The sequence below is a fragment of the Mastigoproctus giganteus genome, chromosome 3 (assembly GCF_048544385.1).
Source record: "Mastigoproctus giganteus isolate SK-2022 chromosome 3, ASM4854438v1, whole genome shotgun sequence".
NCBI classification, from domain to species: Eukaryota; Metazoa; Arthropoda; class Arachnida; order Uropygi; family Thelyphonidae; genus Mastigoproctus; species Mastigoproctus giganteus.
This window is the reverse complement of record NC_143577.1, coordinates 204111852-204129451: the sequence shown is the minus strand read 5'-3', so window position 1 is coordinate 204129451 and position 17600 is coordinate 204111852. Positions and strand designations below refer to the sequence as shown.

Sequence of the window (17600 nt, the reverse complement as noted above, 5' to 3'; positions counted from 1 at the left end):
TTTTGGATCTAGTTTTGGTAACTGTTATCAAGACAAAGTTGAGCAGGAAACAGGTTTCCTCCAAGTTTCCTACCTGGAAGTCGGCAACAACTTGGAAGAGACCTGTAATCCAGTTAGGATTACTTTTGGACTAACAATGCTTGTTTTGCTTATGAACTACGCTGAACATGAAAATTAGCCTCATCGATAAAAAGCATGATTTTTCTGAAACCAGGATTTTCTTGCTCCAAGGCACAATACCAATTTACAGAACTCAAGGCATCAATTGAGATCAACCTCACTCAGTCCCTGAAGAATATTCAGTTTGTAAGGATGCCACCGATTTTGTTTCAAGATGCACTGAATAGTGAATTTTGACACCCCAGTTTCACAGACATTTGTTCAGGCTGAATGCAAACCATCTAATCAGTGCTTTCATTATTGCTTCATCATTTCTGATAAAGCATGAAGAAGTAGATCTTAATGGAGAGCAAACTCTCTATCAGGATCTGCTTCATTCTTTAATCAAACACTGAGCTCAACTCTTCATATTTTGTCAGTAACAAGCAAGCACAGGAATGGGTAATTGGGAACTGTTCTGGTTGATATGTGATGACATATCTGCAAATTCTCACTATGACCTCTAACACAGTGGAATTATTCAATGTTATCAATTGCAACTGTAATAAAAAGAAAAAATTATAAACAAACAATATATAGCCTATGGTTCAGATTTATGTATTTTTACGAAGAAGTCAGTAAAATGTAATGTTCACACTGCATAAATAAGTATTCATTTAAAACACAATCTACACAGTTCTCAACAGAATGGGAGGAAACAAATATATATGCTTAAACAAATGTGTCAGCATTCTGGTTTGAAAATAAACATTTTTGGGTTTTGTTTGCACATTGGGGGGTGTGTGTGTGTGTGTAATTTTTTTGTATATTTCAAAGAAAGTGCATCTAAAATGCAACTGTTGCAATAATTCAATTTTTAACTGCAGAAAATCAAGAACCACAAGAAATCTATTTTGAACAAGTGTCCAAGCTTTCCAAATACACTGAAAGCATCTTCCATCTCAAAAAAAAAAACCGCAGTTTGACCACCGCAGTTTCTTGCTGTTATATTTTGAAGAACCTAGTATTCAAGTTAAATTGTAACAGTATGCTAAACATTTGAACCACTGCACCTCAGCATCAGATGCAAAAGACCAGGTCAACTGACAGAAGTAATTGTCCTGCTTCATAACAATGCATGCTCAGATGTTGCAACCCAATTTCAGCCTTTTTTCAAAAAGATGCACTGGAAGGCACATAAGTACTCTATGCCCAGTCTAGATTTGCCACAATGTGACATTCATGTTTTTGGTCCTTTAAAAAACAAACATTATTTCAATTTGGATGCTGAAGTCAAAATAGGCCCTGAATGGCCAAAAAAGAATTTTTGAAGTAATATATATATATATATATATATATATATATATATATATATACACAATGAGTGGCCATTTTATTAGGTATACCTGCTTTTTCATGAAAGGGAGTGTTCTTTAGGTAACAATATCATGTTTTCATACCATAAAACAGGTGTGCAGATACACAGGAAAGCTGTATGTATGTGTACAAGAATAGACAAAATGAAAGATCTCTGTGATTTTGAACATGGGATGATAGTCAGCACTAGGTGCACTGGTATGAGTATCTCAGAAACTTTAAGCTTGCTGGAGTTTTCAGATACTATTATGTCTTGGTGTATCAAGATTGGTCTAGTAACCAGCAACATCCAGCCAGAGGCTAACAAGGTAACAGAAATGCTATTCACTCAAATAACAAACCAATAACAACAGGATTGTTATCTGATTGACAACTTTAGTTAAAACTATATACAGTCTTTAGTGGTAACTAAAGAGACACTTGAGAACCTGCCACTTGTTTTACCTTGTCATGGATGAAGTACTGCAACTCACAATCAAGCTAGGTATCCACTAATATTGGCAAAAAACAAGAAGGTATAGTTAGAGTGGGATTGGGATTAAGAATGCCAACATTCAATAGTGGAGGACAGGATTGGAAAAATGTTGCCTGGTTTGATAAACCCTGGTTCTTGCTGGTTTTATGTTGATGGAAGTACAAGAATGTAGCAAAAACAGCATAAATTCATAGATCCATCCTGTCAGCTGTCAACAATGTGGGCTGGTGATGGCAGTGTAATGGTGTGGAGTGTGTTTTCATGGTGCACATTGGGATCCTTTATACCAGTGGAGCACCATTTAGATGCCAGAGGTTACCTGGAAACTGTTTCTGATCAAGTGTATCCCTTCATAACTGGCACACATTATCCCATTGGAAGAATCCCATTTGTAAATAGGTTCTTAAAATGGGATAATGCATCATGTTGTAAGGAAAGAATTGTACAGAACTGGCTCAAGGAGCATGAGAGGGAATTCAGTCTACTGAGGTGGTTCCCCAGTCACCAGAAATCTTAACCCAACTGAGCATATGTGGGATGAGTTGGAATGAGCTCTTCAGAGTAGAGATCTGCAGCCATTCAATTTGCAATAACTGTGGGAAGCAGTTGAGTCAACACAGACCAGCATCTCTGTGGCATGCTTTCGACACCTTGAGTCCATGCCACAATCAATCAAGGCTGTTCTGAAGGCTAATGGAAAACTAGTCACTATTAGTAGGTGTATCTAATAAAGCAGCCTTTAGTGTAGATTAGTAAAGCAACTTGATGCATGTCTAAATACTAAAAGAACTTTAAATTTTTTCAAGAGCATGAAATAGGTTTTAAGTGAACAATTCATAATAACTGCACAAACCTACACCAACCATTATTAAAAATAAATAAATAGTGTTTTGTTATATTAAAATAATAATAATGTAAATAAATGAAATAAATAGAATGATATAATTTCACCGGATAAAACTGATAAAAAAAAAGGTAACTGACTGTACAATAAAATATGAAATTTTAAACTGCAATGAATAAATTACAATAAAACAATGTAGATAAAACACAGGATAATAAAAGTGCTAAAACTCCGCAGCTTTCAGAGGCATCTGCCTCCTTTTTCAACAGTGAGGTTTATCGTACAGCACAATCCTTAAATATCAGCAGGCTCACGGTTCTCAGCATGTGTTTCTACAGGAGCGTGGGCAGAATTCTCCCCATGTGCACTGGAACTGGAAATGGCTTGGGAGCTTGCCAGGTGGAACTGCTCATCCCGTTTAAGAACCACTGCCTCAAAGAGGGGATGAATGCAGATTCCCTTGTCTCTATTAATGGTATTGTTCTCAGAGGAGCAAATACGCAAGCTCTTGAGCCATTTGCAGTACCAAAATCTATGTGCCTGGTCAAGGATAACAGCTTCGTCTGGGAAGATTTGATTTTTGGGAGAAGCACCATCGAATCTCCCCAGATGAAGCTGTTATTGTCGACCGGCACATAGATTTCAGGACCGCAAATGGCTCAAGAGCTTGCGGATTTGCTCCTCTTAGATCAATACCATTAATAGAGACAAGAGATCCACATTCATCCCCTCTTCGATACAGTGGTTCTTGGACAGGATGAGCGGTTCCGCCTGGCACGCTCCCGAGCCATTTTCGGTTCCAGTGCACATGGGGAGAATTCTGCCCATGCTCCTGTAGAAACACTTGCTGAGAACCGTGAGCCTGCTGATATTTAAGGATATGCCATACAATTAGCCTCACTGTTGAAAAAGGAGGGGGATGCCTCTGAAAGCTACAGAGTTTTAGCACTTTTATTATCCTGTGTTTTATCTACATTGTTTTAATGTAATTTATTCATTGCAGTTTAAAATTTCATATTTTATCGTACAGTCAGTTGCCTTTTTATCAATTTTATCTGGTGTAATTATATCATTCTATTTATTTCATTTATTTACATTATTATTATTTTAATATAACAAAACACTATTTATTTATTTTTAATAATGGTTGGTGTAGGTTTGTGCAGTTATTATGAATATGAATATTCCCAACCCGAGGCCTATTTGAAGATTTAAGTGAACAATATTTGTGCATAACATCATGACCTCAGCAATAGGCAAAATGAACCAGGATTGAAAACAGTACATTTCTCTCAGTAAATAATTTATAAGGTAATGGTGGGGACGGAGGGAATGAATTCTGGTGGAATTTCATGCTGAAATATGGAAATAGGGAAAAATGATAGACTGGACCTCACAAAGTTTGTTTGGCTGCCATGTTGTTAACTGATGGATTAAAGTGTTCCCCTTGATGAGTCTGACAGTCTAGTGATATTTAAGGGGCAACAAGATCAGTATCCTCTGGGGAAGAGTATGATAAAAGTGGATATAGGTTGTATAGACCAGTTTTTTTTTTGGTTGATACAGCAAGAGCCTGGCTTCCTCAAATCTTTTGACTTTACTACTACTAAGTTCCCACAAAAAATTTCAGGGGGAATGAAAATATAAGCAGTGCCAGAAGGAATTTAACATGGTTACAAACCATAATTCTGAAATTTACCAGAAGTCTGAACTTCTACAAGACTGATGCCAATGACCAAATGTGACAATTGATTGTTACAACCATCAATGGCATCAGACTTGTCAGAGAAAAACATATTACAGGATAAAAACAAAAAGGAAACAATATATTTCATTATTCATTCTTTTCATCAAATAGCATTTGGCAACAAAGAACTGATATGATGCTGAATAAAATCCACAAACAAGTTGAAACACAACTGAAGATAGCAAGATGTGATGAAACGTGCTACGTTTACCTCTTTGGCCTTTGTTTTTGAGCTCTTTGCCTTGGCTGCTGTCTTTTTTTCTCGTATCTGTCTAGAGAATAGTTCACTAAATTCATCCCAGTTTTCTGGAGTTGCTTCAGTTAGAAGTTCCCAAAGAGAGCCCCTTTGCCTAAAGGGAAGGAAAATACATGTAATATGTTTTTAATAATTTCTTTATTATCAGAATAAAATATCTTAACTATGTAACATAACTGTATATCTGAATTCAACATTTACAGAATCACAGAACCACATAAATTAAATAAATAATTTAATATACAAACATCATGTTGTTTTCAGCAAATTAAAAGGAAAAAAAAACATGAAATCAGAAGCTTTATATACTGATAAATTTATACTTATAATAAACAGTATACAAGAAATAATTCTATTGTACATAAGCCGATCTAAGCCGATGCAAGAAAAACAGTCTCTTACTTAGCAAATACAATATCAATTAATGTATGGAAATATTTATTATATTTCCATACATTAATATGTATGGAAATATAATAAATAATACAATAAGTGTAATTAAAACTTCGATAACCTACAGTTAAATAGGCTATCAATGCTACATAGTGTTGACCACCAATTATCCAAATGTGAATCACTGACAGCTGTTGTTGTTAAATTTGTTGGTGCATCAGCAACTTAGGCTATAACAATCACTGACAGCTAGCATGTTGTTTTGTTGTTTGGTTTTTAGGAGCATTAGCAACTAAGGCCATATTGCTCCGAGAATATGTGGTGGTCATTCCCTGACCTTTTCCACATCCTCCGTATTTGATGGTCACAGGCTCGAACCCCGGTCTAACCAAGAAGCGTGTGCTACGCACTGCTGCTCCTGCCCACCTGGCTACGGAGGCGCCGACAGCTAGCATGAAAGATGAACTTAGCACTATTCAGCAATATCAGTTAGCAAACTCAAAATTTTATTCTCCTTTAAGATTAGTGTTGTAATCATTGTTGAAATATTGTATACAGCATAGGCACACCAACAGGGATGATAAAATTTTAAACTTCAAGTAAGGTGGGATGGGGTTGCATCTTAATGCCACTTCTTTTTATTAATTTCATAGACCATTTAATAAACTAATATTGTTAAATGGTCTAAGAAAAATAAAATTATTATTATGAAAATTAAATAAGATTAGCAATAATATAATATAATAATAACAAAGTTTAGCATGGGAGACAAATATTGGTTCATTATTTTATGCTGATAATGTGTTACATAGTAACTTGAAAGACCTTCAAGAATCTCTGAATAAATCATATTGTTTGTTTGTTTGTTATTTGGTTTTTAGGAGCATTAGCAACTAAGACCATATTGCTCCAGGAATATGCAGTGGCCATTCCCTGACCTTTCTGCATCCTCCATATTTGGTGGTGATGGGCTCGAACCCCGGTCTAATCAAGAAGCGTGTGCTACACACTGCTGCTCCTTCCCACCTGGCTACGGAGGCGCCTATAAATCATATAAAGATTGCAAAAGGAGCTCTAACCACTTCTGTCACCACAGAAACTACAAACACTGCTTCTGTAATCATGAGAGAAGATTGCCATGTAACAGTAAGGCAACTCGCAGCGATGTTGAGAATATCAATAGGAAGCATGCACAGTATTCTCCATGACACCACTTGCATATGACACATGTTTGTGCATGCAGGGTTTCAAAATTACTCACACCTCAGAAACAGCAACTTTGCATGGATGGTTACTGAAGATGGTGAGGTTCTGCACAAGGTGATAATGATAATGGCAGATATGATATGGCTTCACCATTTCAACCCAGAGTAAGCAACAAAGCTCTGTTTGGAAGTTTACATCACTGCCAACACTGAAAAAAGCAAAAGTTGTGGTTTCTGAAGGAAAGGTTATGGTCATCTCTTTTTTTGACTTTCAAGGAACGGTTTACTAAAATGTTGTGCCACATCATATGGATATACTGCACAAGTTGCAGGATCACATTCACTGCAAACAACCACAACTGCACATAGGTGGGTGGATGCTGCATCAAGACAATGCGAGAACTCACACTGTTCATACTATCATCAAGTGCTTAGCCAGCACTGATGTCAAATGTGTTCATCATCCACCCTACAGCCCTGACCTTGCACCCTGTGATTTTTTTTATTTCCAGAGTTAAAGAAGGAGCTGTGAGGAAAACATTTCCAGTTGTCAGAAGAAATTGTAAAGACATAAGAGGCAATTCTCAAATGCATGTCAAAAAATTGCTTCCTCTATGTTTTTGAAGAATGGCAGAAACATTGGAGTAAATACATTTCATCAAATGGGAGCTACTTTGAAAAGGACCATCAAAATACGAATGATTAATAAACGTATGTTGTGAAAAAAAAATTATGATCATTCTTTATTGAACAGCCCTCATATAAAGCAATGTAAAGATTTCATGTAAAAAATTTTTTAATATGGCCATATCAAAAAAACCATGGCGTTTTTTGATGGGGGTTGTGACAAGGCTTTGCTTTTTTTTTTTTTTTTAAAGTAATACTGCCAAAATAATATATGTCAGAAGTTTTGATATCATAACATACATAAATTAATAATATTCAAAGCTTATTACAATAATATATTGAAAGCTTAAAAAAATGTCTACAAGGTCTGAGGGAATCTTAAACATTAATGCAATCTATTTATACTGCACCCCTTAGTAAAGGTAATCTTTCACCAAAACTTTATCATCAATTTGATAACGTTACCAGCAAGCTGTTAGTTTTTAAGAGAGGTAAACAGGGCATTACTAATCATGTGGGAACTTACAACATTAATTGCACAAGAACTGTTGATCTGTTGCATCAACATAGAATTATGATGAAAAAATGCTGCTAGTAGGTAAGAATGTATGTGTCTGCTGCAGGGATGATAGGAGGGGAGATATGCTGTGCTGAAAGCCTTGTAGAGAAAAAAAAAAAAAAATATATATATATATATATATCCCCCAAAAGCTTTGTGGTCTAATCAAAGATTTTTTTTTTTTTTTTTTTGGGAAGGGGGGGTATTCATCACAGCCTGTACTTGCAGGTAGAAAGGACCTATTCTGAAAATGCTGAATACATTTGAACAAAGGTAGTGCAAAGGTCTTTGCTAATATCATCAAAACTTTAGTAATAGTTTGGCAAAAGTACTAGTTGTAGAGGTGGGGGGAAAGAACAGGAGTAATAGATATACACACTTATATAATGATATCTACAGATAAAGTAATAACAAAATAAAATCTGTAGATAAAAGATCTACTATGAGGCAGTGATCACAGTGCACTGATGCGGGATTTACTTAAAGATGAAACTACTGCCAAAGACAAAGGGAAGGGTTTTTGCTTTTTAAAGGTGACAGTGGTCTCACACAATTTTTAAAAATTCTATTTATGGTACAGTACAACCAACTGATAATGTTACCAACAGCAAATTCTAAATGGGAAGTAATTGTAGGAACTACTAGGCTTCTTATACCAACTGAGTGATACTGTTCAAGGCTTTGACCTAAATGGATGTCAGATGAACTGATAAATTTCATGGCAGAGAATAAAAATGTATGGGATGCATATAAATAAATCAGGCAATAAAGAAGTCTACAATAGATGTAAATTAGTCTGCAATCAATCAAGTCACAAAGAGGTTAGGTAAGCTAAGGCAGATTAAGAGAAGTCTCTGGCAGAGAATGCAAAGAAAAGCAACAAAGGCTTCTTTATTTCTGTCAACACAAGAAGGAAAGGGATGAATCACAGGTTCGACTAGATACGAATGTCTAACTGTTTATGATCCTGCTAGGGTTGCTGAATAGGTATTTTGCATCGATATTCACATATGAGGAATTTGTTAGGGATGGGAGATGCCAGATATTTATCAAGCTGTAACAAGCATAATTAATGAAAGAGAAATCATTGAAGCTAAATGTAAAAAAAAAAAAACAACTGAGGATCAGATCTATCCCATTATATTAAGGGAGGTAAGCAAACCTTTAGCCATAATCATAAGAGCATCCTTGGATTCAGGGGAAGTCTCTATGAACTGGAAATGTGTGAATGCATCCCCATTCACAAGGGGGGGGGGGGTGTCAGGGGAAATGAGACTGCTGACATGAGTAATTAGCTTAACTTCTTTTCCAGGGAAAATAGAGTCACAGGTTAAAGACGTAATGCAGGGCTATTTAAACAGGAATGCAGTTATACTGCAGCCACAGCATGGATTTGTTAAGGGATGATCTTGTTTCACAAATATGATTGGATACGATGATGCAGTAATAAAGGACAATGATGCAAAAAAATAATTTTGACATCATATACTTAGATTTCAGAAAAGCTTTTGTCACATCAAGTTACTGCTACAGATAAAGGAAAGGTGAGCGGGAGGAGACGGAGAGTGATTATCAATGGGCACTGCTCCCCTTGGGCTACAATTATTATGGAGTCCAACAGGGTTCAGTGCTATGCCCATTGTTGTTTTCTATATTTATTAATGATATTGATAAAGGAATATCAAGCTTAATATCTAAATTTGCAGATGACAAGTTTGAAGATGACATCAAGATAACAGAATTGTTAATGACAGTAATCAGGATATGATACTGCATTCTGCAAAAAGATCTAGAAAAATTAGGCATAGGGGCTAAGTGGCAACTAAAGTTTAACACTGACAAATAGGTACTGCATATGGGTAGAAGTAATCCCAGAATAACATACCAGCTGTGTTACTACACTCAAGGTAATACAGAATGAAAAAGACCTGGGGATAATTGCACAGTCAGATATGAAGTTCTCTGAGCAGTGCAAACACACCGCCTGTTATTTCCCATAATAGGTTGTGGCAAAAGCTGAAGCATATTAAGGTTATATGTAAGACCATGCAATGGACTGAGGGATTATTGATGGATATAAGGCAGAAGGTTGTTATAAATGATTGTTCTTTAGATCAAGCAAGGGATCTTATCACAGCATCAATGAATAATATGTCTATAAACCTTACTGAATGCTCTTTTAGTTGTTTCTTTCCCCACAGGAACCATGGATCTTTAATCATCATCTACACTATCCAAGTCTATTATTACCCAATCAATGGACTGGCATAATAGATTTGGCAAGCATTCTGGTCAATTCTCTATATATTGGCTTGACCAGAATGTCCATAGAATGATCAAAATGATTCTCTGCTCAATATATAGATTCTCAGAATTCTCTAAATAATTTATTTAGAGAACCTTGAGAATCTTGCAGGCTACAATTTAATGGCACAGTATAATTCCCACATAATAGTGATCCATCTCCTACACCTAAACTTTGTCAGTGATTTACATTTATTTATTACAACCACTCCCCAACTTACATAAGGGTTGTGTTTCTATGGAATTATAAAATTACGAAAAGAGAGAGGAGACAAGCATAACATCGGCAAGTTTTACCTTTCGAGCATTGTTGCCAGAATTAACTCTCCAGCTGATATGCATGCCGCTACGGAAGTTGAGGACTGTGGAGATTTAGAAGGGGCTTTTTACAACACATCAAAAAATTTCTTTGCAGCTGCAGAATCGGCACTGGCGACTTCACTGCATACTTTAATGTTTTGGAAACCAGCATGATGCTTGAACCTATTAAAGCCAATATGTCTATAAATCTGTTGCTTGCCACGAACTTGGCTTGGGGTTCACCATATTTATGGTTAATATCTTCATAAATACTTCTTGCTTTTGCATGAATGGTCATTAGATTCAAGGGCACTTGCTTCTGAATACGATTTTCCATCCATATTATTCCATCCATATTTTATTTTAGCCAGCGAGTTATAAATTACTGGAATAAGTTGCCTTCATGGGTGGTAGAGGCCGACAGTTTGGGGAAATTCAAAGGTCATCTGGATAGTACTTTCGGGTAAGGGAAGCGCATAGGATGATAGGATTAATTTCCTTTTTATGTATTTTTTATTTCATTTTATTATTTTTATTTATTTATTAATTATTATTATTTATTTATTTATTTAATTTTTGTTTTTATCATTGTTTTGTTCGGATTTTTTTTTTTTTTTTTTTTTTGGCTGGTGCAGCATAAGCCATAGGCTTTCTTGCACCATACGGCCGTTACTAATACTAATAGCTTTTCCATCTTCAATATGGCACCCAAATGCTGTTTTGTGATCACTGTTGATCTTATATGCATTGATCCCTTAACATGTTCTTTTATATGCCCACTGTCCCTTAAAATAGTATTCACTGTTGAAGCAGTGAGACTTAATTCCATGCAACAGATGACAAACTTTGTCCTGCTTTTCTTAATTAACCATCTTCATTTCTAAATCAATTTTGCTTTGTTTCCTAGCACTGCCAGCACTTGCACTTCCTGTTGGTCCCTTTCCCTTCACCGTTGTAATAAGTAAATAGGAATGAAGAGAAGGTTCTGAAAATTTATTTGTTTTTTTATACGAATGAAGATTTCAGTGAAGGAGAACTCATTTCACCATAATAGCATAATATATTATGGTGATTGGATATGAGTAGCTCCATGCAGGCAAAGTTTTTACAGCTCCAGCTAATAGAGAAGTTTTTCTTAAATTTTTGCTGTTCTTTTAACTAAATTGGCATATTAATTTATTTTCTAGAAATAGCTTTATATTCCTAATTATGATACTTAGTTTATTTTGAACTTAGATAGAGATTTTGTAGGTTATTACTTAGTATCGGCAAGGGTATCCAATCCACGTGTTGGACAAGATTTTGCAGCTCCGGCGAACACCAAGTTTTTAATTATATTTAGCCATTTTATTGACTTAATTGTTATATTGAATTATTTTCTATAACTAGCTTATGGTCCTAGTCAAGCTCCTTGGTTTATTTTGAATTTAGATAGCGATTTTGAAAGTTAATACTTAGTGTCCATAGATTTACTGTTCGTAACTTGCTGCCACTGTTATACGATACAGCGTATATCCCGAACTAGATAGCATAAGGTTTCACGTAAAACTAAACAGTAAAACACTTAGAACTGTATTAGAAATCTGTTAGCTTAGTATAGTATTAACAATTAATCAGTAAAATTTATTAATCTCATTAAATTTCACTGTCAATTAAATTGTACTTAAACGGAATCATGACCCAGACTAGAGCATCAAAGCAACACTCACAGATTAGCCAGAGTGCTGTGGCTCAGGAGAGAACTGAAGGGGGCAATTCTCCAACTCATCAGTCTAAAAAACTGCACGAAATGCGAAATGTCTGCATCAAAGACCTGTCTAGAATAGATCTTTGATGTGGTCTTTGTGTGTGTGCTAGGTGCAGAGACTGTGAAGAAATTAGGTGCCAACTCAGCATTCTGATGGGGTAGATGCCCTCAGAGAAATTAATATGTGGGGCCGGCCCATCAAGCTCTCAGCTGCCTAACTCAATGTTAGAGCTCAGTCCTGTGCATCAAACAACACAGCGGCAGAATCTCCAAAGCAGAATACGTTGGTCCCACAGGAACCAGTTATTGTTGGTGACTATTGTCACGGATGTAGGGAATATATTATGCAAAAAGGATAGGTGGAACAGGACCAGGGTATGTCTCCCAGGGGCAAAGGTTGATGGCATTGTGGAGCAGATATCACCTTTTTAAGGGCACGAAAGGTGATATTGTTGTACATGTTAGCACTAAGACCTTAAGACTAAGAGATCTGCAGATTTACTTAACAAGTACAGGTCAATGTTAAAAAAAGTTGCAGGCTAGGGTTGAATTTTAAAGTGTCTGAAATTCTGCCCAGACACTATATGAGGGAGTATATGATGACAGCCTTGTCAATCAATTCGGCCCTGGAGAGACTGCAAGGCTCGTGGAATAGAATTTTTTTCAGCGTGGTCTGTGCTTGCTAACAGGAGAGACTGCTTCTACAGGGATGGTATACACTTAAATAGAAAGGGTGAAAGAATATTTGCTGATGCTATCAAGGCAGTGTTAGATGGGTCGGAAAACTGCTAGCTTGGGGGATTCACAGACTAAAACATTAACAGTAGCCACAGGCAGAGGCGAAAGCGATTCTTGCACTGCTTATATTGTAATGAGCAGCAGCATAGAGAGAGCAAATTGCTGGGGACTTCAAGAGCTGGTGGGAGTCATCATGGAACAAATAAATACATGGGCTGCATTAGGGTAACTAAGAGTAAGAACACGTGCATGTATACTTGCATGTACACCAATGCTAGAAGTATAGTATATAAATTTGATGTGCTTATCAAGGTATCAAAGGCAGATATTGTTGGGATATCAGATACATGGTGTCACACAGATATAAGCAGTGCAGAATTGGAATTTGGGGAGTACAATGTGTACAGAAAGGATAGACAGGGGAGGAAGGGAGGAGGGATTATGCTGTTAGTTAAGAAACACATAAATTTCTAACAAAGTCCATCCGGTTGACATGGGCAGACAGTGCAATGTTGAGTCAGTTTGGTGTGACATAAACACTGGGAAAGGGAAAATTAGAGTAGGAGTGTGTTATAGGCCTAATGACTGTGATGAGTAAACCGAACAATTGTGCAGAGAAAGAGAGGGCCAGTAAATCAGAATGCCTTGTAATGGGGGATTTTAACTATCCTGATATTGACTGGAACTTGCGTTTGGTCACTCGCACGCTATCAAGACTTTTGTGAATTTATTCGAGGATTGTTTTCTACAACAACATGTTCGAGGGGCAACCAGAGGGGGTAATACTCTTCATCTGATTATCAGCAGTGATGACGCATGCATTAGGAATTTGCAGATAAAGGGACCACTAGGTGACAGGGATCACCGTCTACTAATGTGGGATTTACTTAGAGATGTAACTACCATCAAGGGTAAAGGGAAGGGTTTTTATAAAGGTGACTACAGTGGTCTCAGGCAGTTTTTGAATTCTATACAGTGAGATCAACTGATGATGTTAAAAACAGTGAATTCTAAATGGGAGGCCTTCAGGGAATTAATCTTGGAACCTATTAAGCTTTTCATACCAACTAAGAAATACTGTTCAAGATTTAGGCCTAAATGGATGTCAGATGAACTAATGAGGCTCGTGGCAGAGAAGAAAAATGAGTGGGATGCATATAAATTAGCAGGTGACACAAAAGCCTATGGCAGATATAAGCTAGTCTGTAATCAAGTGCCAAAGGAGGTTAGGAAGCAAAGGCTGATTATGATAAATCCTTGGCAAACGATGCAAAGAAAAACAACAAAGACTTCTTTACTTATGTAATCTCTAGAAGGAAGGGAATGAATCAGATTGTCCACTTGATGTTGGTGGTTCGATTGTTGATGATTCTGCTCAGATAGCTAACAAACTGAATGAGTATTTTGCATCTACATTCACACGAGGAATTCTGTAAGGAAGGGAAGGACAGAAGTTTACTAAACTCTAACAGGGAGCTATATGATTTTGTAATAACGGAGAGCAAAGTAGAGGAGAAACTGTTAAAGTTAAACATAAAAAAGGCACCTGGGGCAGATAGAATCTATCCAGTTATATTGAAGGAGGCAGCGAGGGAAATAAGCAAACCCTTAGCCATAATTATGAGAGCATCATTAGATTCAGGGGAGGTCCCCATGGACTGCAGATGTGCAAATGTATTCACAAAGGGGGTTCAAAGGGTGACACAAATAATTATAGACCTATTAGTTTAAATTTCTGTTCTGGGGAAAACAATGGAATTACTGGTTAAAGAAGTGATGCAGGATCACCTAGACAAGACTGCAGTAATAGTTCAGACACAGCATAGGTTTGTTAAGGGGAAGTCTTATCTGACCACTCTGACTGAATACTACGATGTGGTCACAAAGGAATTGGTTTCAAAAAATAATTTTGATATCATATACTTGGATTTCAGGAAAGCTTTTGATACTGTTGCACATGGAAGACTGCTGTACAAATTAGAGTGGTACGGCATTAAAGGCAAGTTGCTGTAATGGATAAAGGGATGGTTGAGTGGGAGACAGCAGAGAGTGGTAATAAATGGACACTGCTCTATGTGGACGAATGTTATTAGTAGAGTCCCCAGGGTTCGGTGCTGGGCCCATTGTTGTTTTGTATATTTATTAATGATATCGATGAAGGTATATTAGACTTAATGTTCAAGTTTTCAGATGATACGATGGTTGGCATGGTTCTTAATGACAGTAAAGACAGTATGCTACTGCAACAGGATCTAGAAAAGTTAGGTAGATGGGCTGAGAAGTGGCAACTGAAGTTTAATATTGACAAATGCAAAGTATTGCACATGGGTAGCAGTAACCCAAAAGAAACGTACCAACTGTGTGGTACTACACTCAGGGAGGTGGAGAATGAAAAAGACCTAGGGTAATTGTGCAGTCAGATATGAAGTTCTCTGAGCAGTGTAGATGGGCTGCCAGAACAGGTCATAAAGTTTTTTCAATGACATATAGGAATTTTGCTAGCAGAGACAAGGAGGTGATTATACCTGTATATAAGGCAATGGTCAGGCCACACCTTGAGTACTGCGTACAGGTCTGGAGGCCTCATTTTAGGAAGGATGTAGATTTGCTAGAACAAGTACAGAGTAGGGCAATGAGATTGGTGAGAGGAACAAAGGGGTTCTCTTACCAGGAGAGGCTTAAATTCTGTCAGTTGCAGCATCTGGAGACTAGGCACCTGCAAGGTGATCTGACTGAGGTGTACAAGGCCTTGAATGGTTTGAGCAGGCTCAATGCTGATGGGATACTTCCACTTGCTGAGATTAAGAAACTGAGGAAAGACTCAGTTTGAATTGTAGAATAGATATGCAGGTAGTTGATTGCTGGAACAGACTTCTGTCTGTTGTTGTGGAAGTTGATAGCTTAAATAAATTTAAGGCTGAACTAGAAAACATTTGAAGTGACCGATGGGTGAAATGGGAAGGGTTTTTTTTTTTTTTGGCTGATGCTCTATAAGCTTGCTTTCTTGCATCATATGCCTCAACTATTGCTAATGCTAAATGCAAAAACCCACAGAATTCCAGTTATCGGTATTATTGCAAATGCAATAAGATTGAGTTCACTACCTGTTTATAATACATAGATTGTGCTAACAGAAAAGCCCAGTAAACTGGAAAGTGTAAATTGTTTTTATTGTTTTCTGGTGATGACTTCGAGAAATGTGTTTTAGAAAAATATCAAAAAGATGTTCAAAATTTATTCTTATAATGGAACATATGATAACAATGAAAGTTTAGTGCAATTTCCATTATAAAAATGACCTTTTAGAGCAATAAATTGCTGAGTTATATAGCGAAAATTTCAACTTCTGAGGTCTTGGAACGAATTATCAAAAAAAACAATGTGTTGCTGGGTTCACATTACGATATTTTCATGATACCTCCATTTATGCCTACAGGATGCAAAATACATTCCTAGGATTTTTTTAAGTTTGCACCAGCCGACAAAAACTTACATAAAGTCGAATTTCCGTAAGTCAAGTATTACATAAGCTGAGGAGTGCCTGTATTTGGTTTTATGAAAATTATAAAAAGTAGCAGCAATAAGGTGCAGCCCTGCCTCATTCTAACCTCAAACCATTTTCCAATGCTTCCTTCAATCCTCACTGTATATTTGTCAGAAATTAAAGGATGATCTTTTATTCCCCTTGATACCATGTTTTTCTAAAATTTAAAAGAAAAAAAAAAACGTTTTCCAGGAACGTTATCGTATGATTTATCATAAATACAGAATTCCTGTTATGCACTTATGACTTTCTATAATTTCTCTTAGTGTGATTATTTTATCCTGGCATCTCATTTGTAAGAAATCAAATCAGGATCCATCACAGCAATATATATTTTAAAATACTAGTAGTCATATTGATTGTAAGCAAGGAGCAGGTGAGTCAGCACTGCCCCAGCTGGATGTCATATAAAAGGCTTGGATCTTGGGAGTTTTTATTTATTAAATGATACATTTAAAATCAAAGCAATGAGCCATACAATTTTTCTGTACTTTATGCACACATGGAAATTATTTTGATATATATATATATATATATATTTTTTTTTTTTTTTCTCTAATAAGCTATGCACATTTTCCTTGTGACATTCTCTTTCTTTCTGTTATTACCAACAAGTTAGTGTCTGGAGGTGACAACTGTTTTTGGAGATCCTCCACCCCATTCATTACTTCACTTTAATAGCATTAAAACTAAACAAGATGCTCAACTGCTACAAGAACTTTGCAGTTTGATCTCCATCCTTGATAAACTCTTGTAAAATGAAATTATATGCACTTAACTTATTTCCAGTGCCACTTTAATAAAATGTGGGGTCTCCAATAAGTATGATATCATTCTTTAACTTCACAGAATCCCAGTATAATAGAGTGCAGTGTGTGATCAAGGTAGTTTGTGCAGTTGATTTAAGTTGAATTGCTGTTTTTTTTATGAATTTGGATTTTATTGAATGCACTGCAGTTCTACAATATATACAGGGTACATTCTATAATATGATTCACAAGCTTAACTAGGAAGAACATCTTTAACACTGCTACAACCATTGAACAATCAATAAGCTAAAACTAGAGCCTTTATTTCTATGGATCTCTATTGCTCTCTACATTTTCTGCACCATACCAGTAACAGCAATGCAGATGGAATAATCAATCAATACACTGGAAAGAATAAAAAATTTCCTAAAATTAACCATGTCAAAATTGACTAATGGGTTTAGCAGCCACTGGCAGTTCAAAGACATTAAAATTTTGAAAGTGTCAATGAACTGATTGTTGTTGTTGTAAAGTCCACAAAATACTACTGCATTCTACAATATGAATTTGTAATTTTGTATAATCCAGTAGACTTGTGCTTTTCTCAATTTGAATTATTTGGTAAACCTGCATAAA

At 36.3% G+C, this 17600-nt stretch overlaps 1 protein-coding gene across 2 annotated transcripts in view; it reads right to left on the bottom strand.

The window, feature by feature from the left end:
* Positions 1-17600, bottom strand: part of LOC150088616 (uncharacterized) — a 345392-nt gene that overhangs the window by 174536 nt on the left and 153256 nt on the right. For both annotated transcript variants that reach the window (XM_090369593.1, XM_090369592.1), the window contains exon 8: positions 4754-4892. In XM_090369593.1, coding sequence (XP_090225719.1) covers positions 4754-4892 — 139 coding nt within the window. The remainder of the gene's footprint in view (positions 1-4753; positions 4893-17600) is intronic.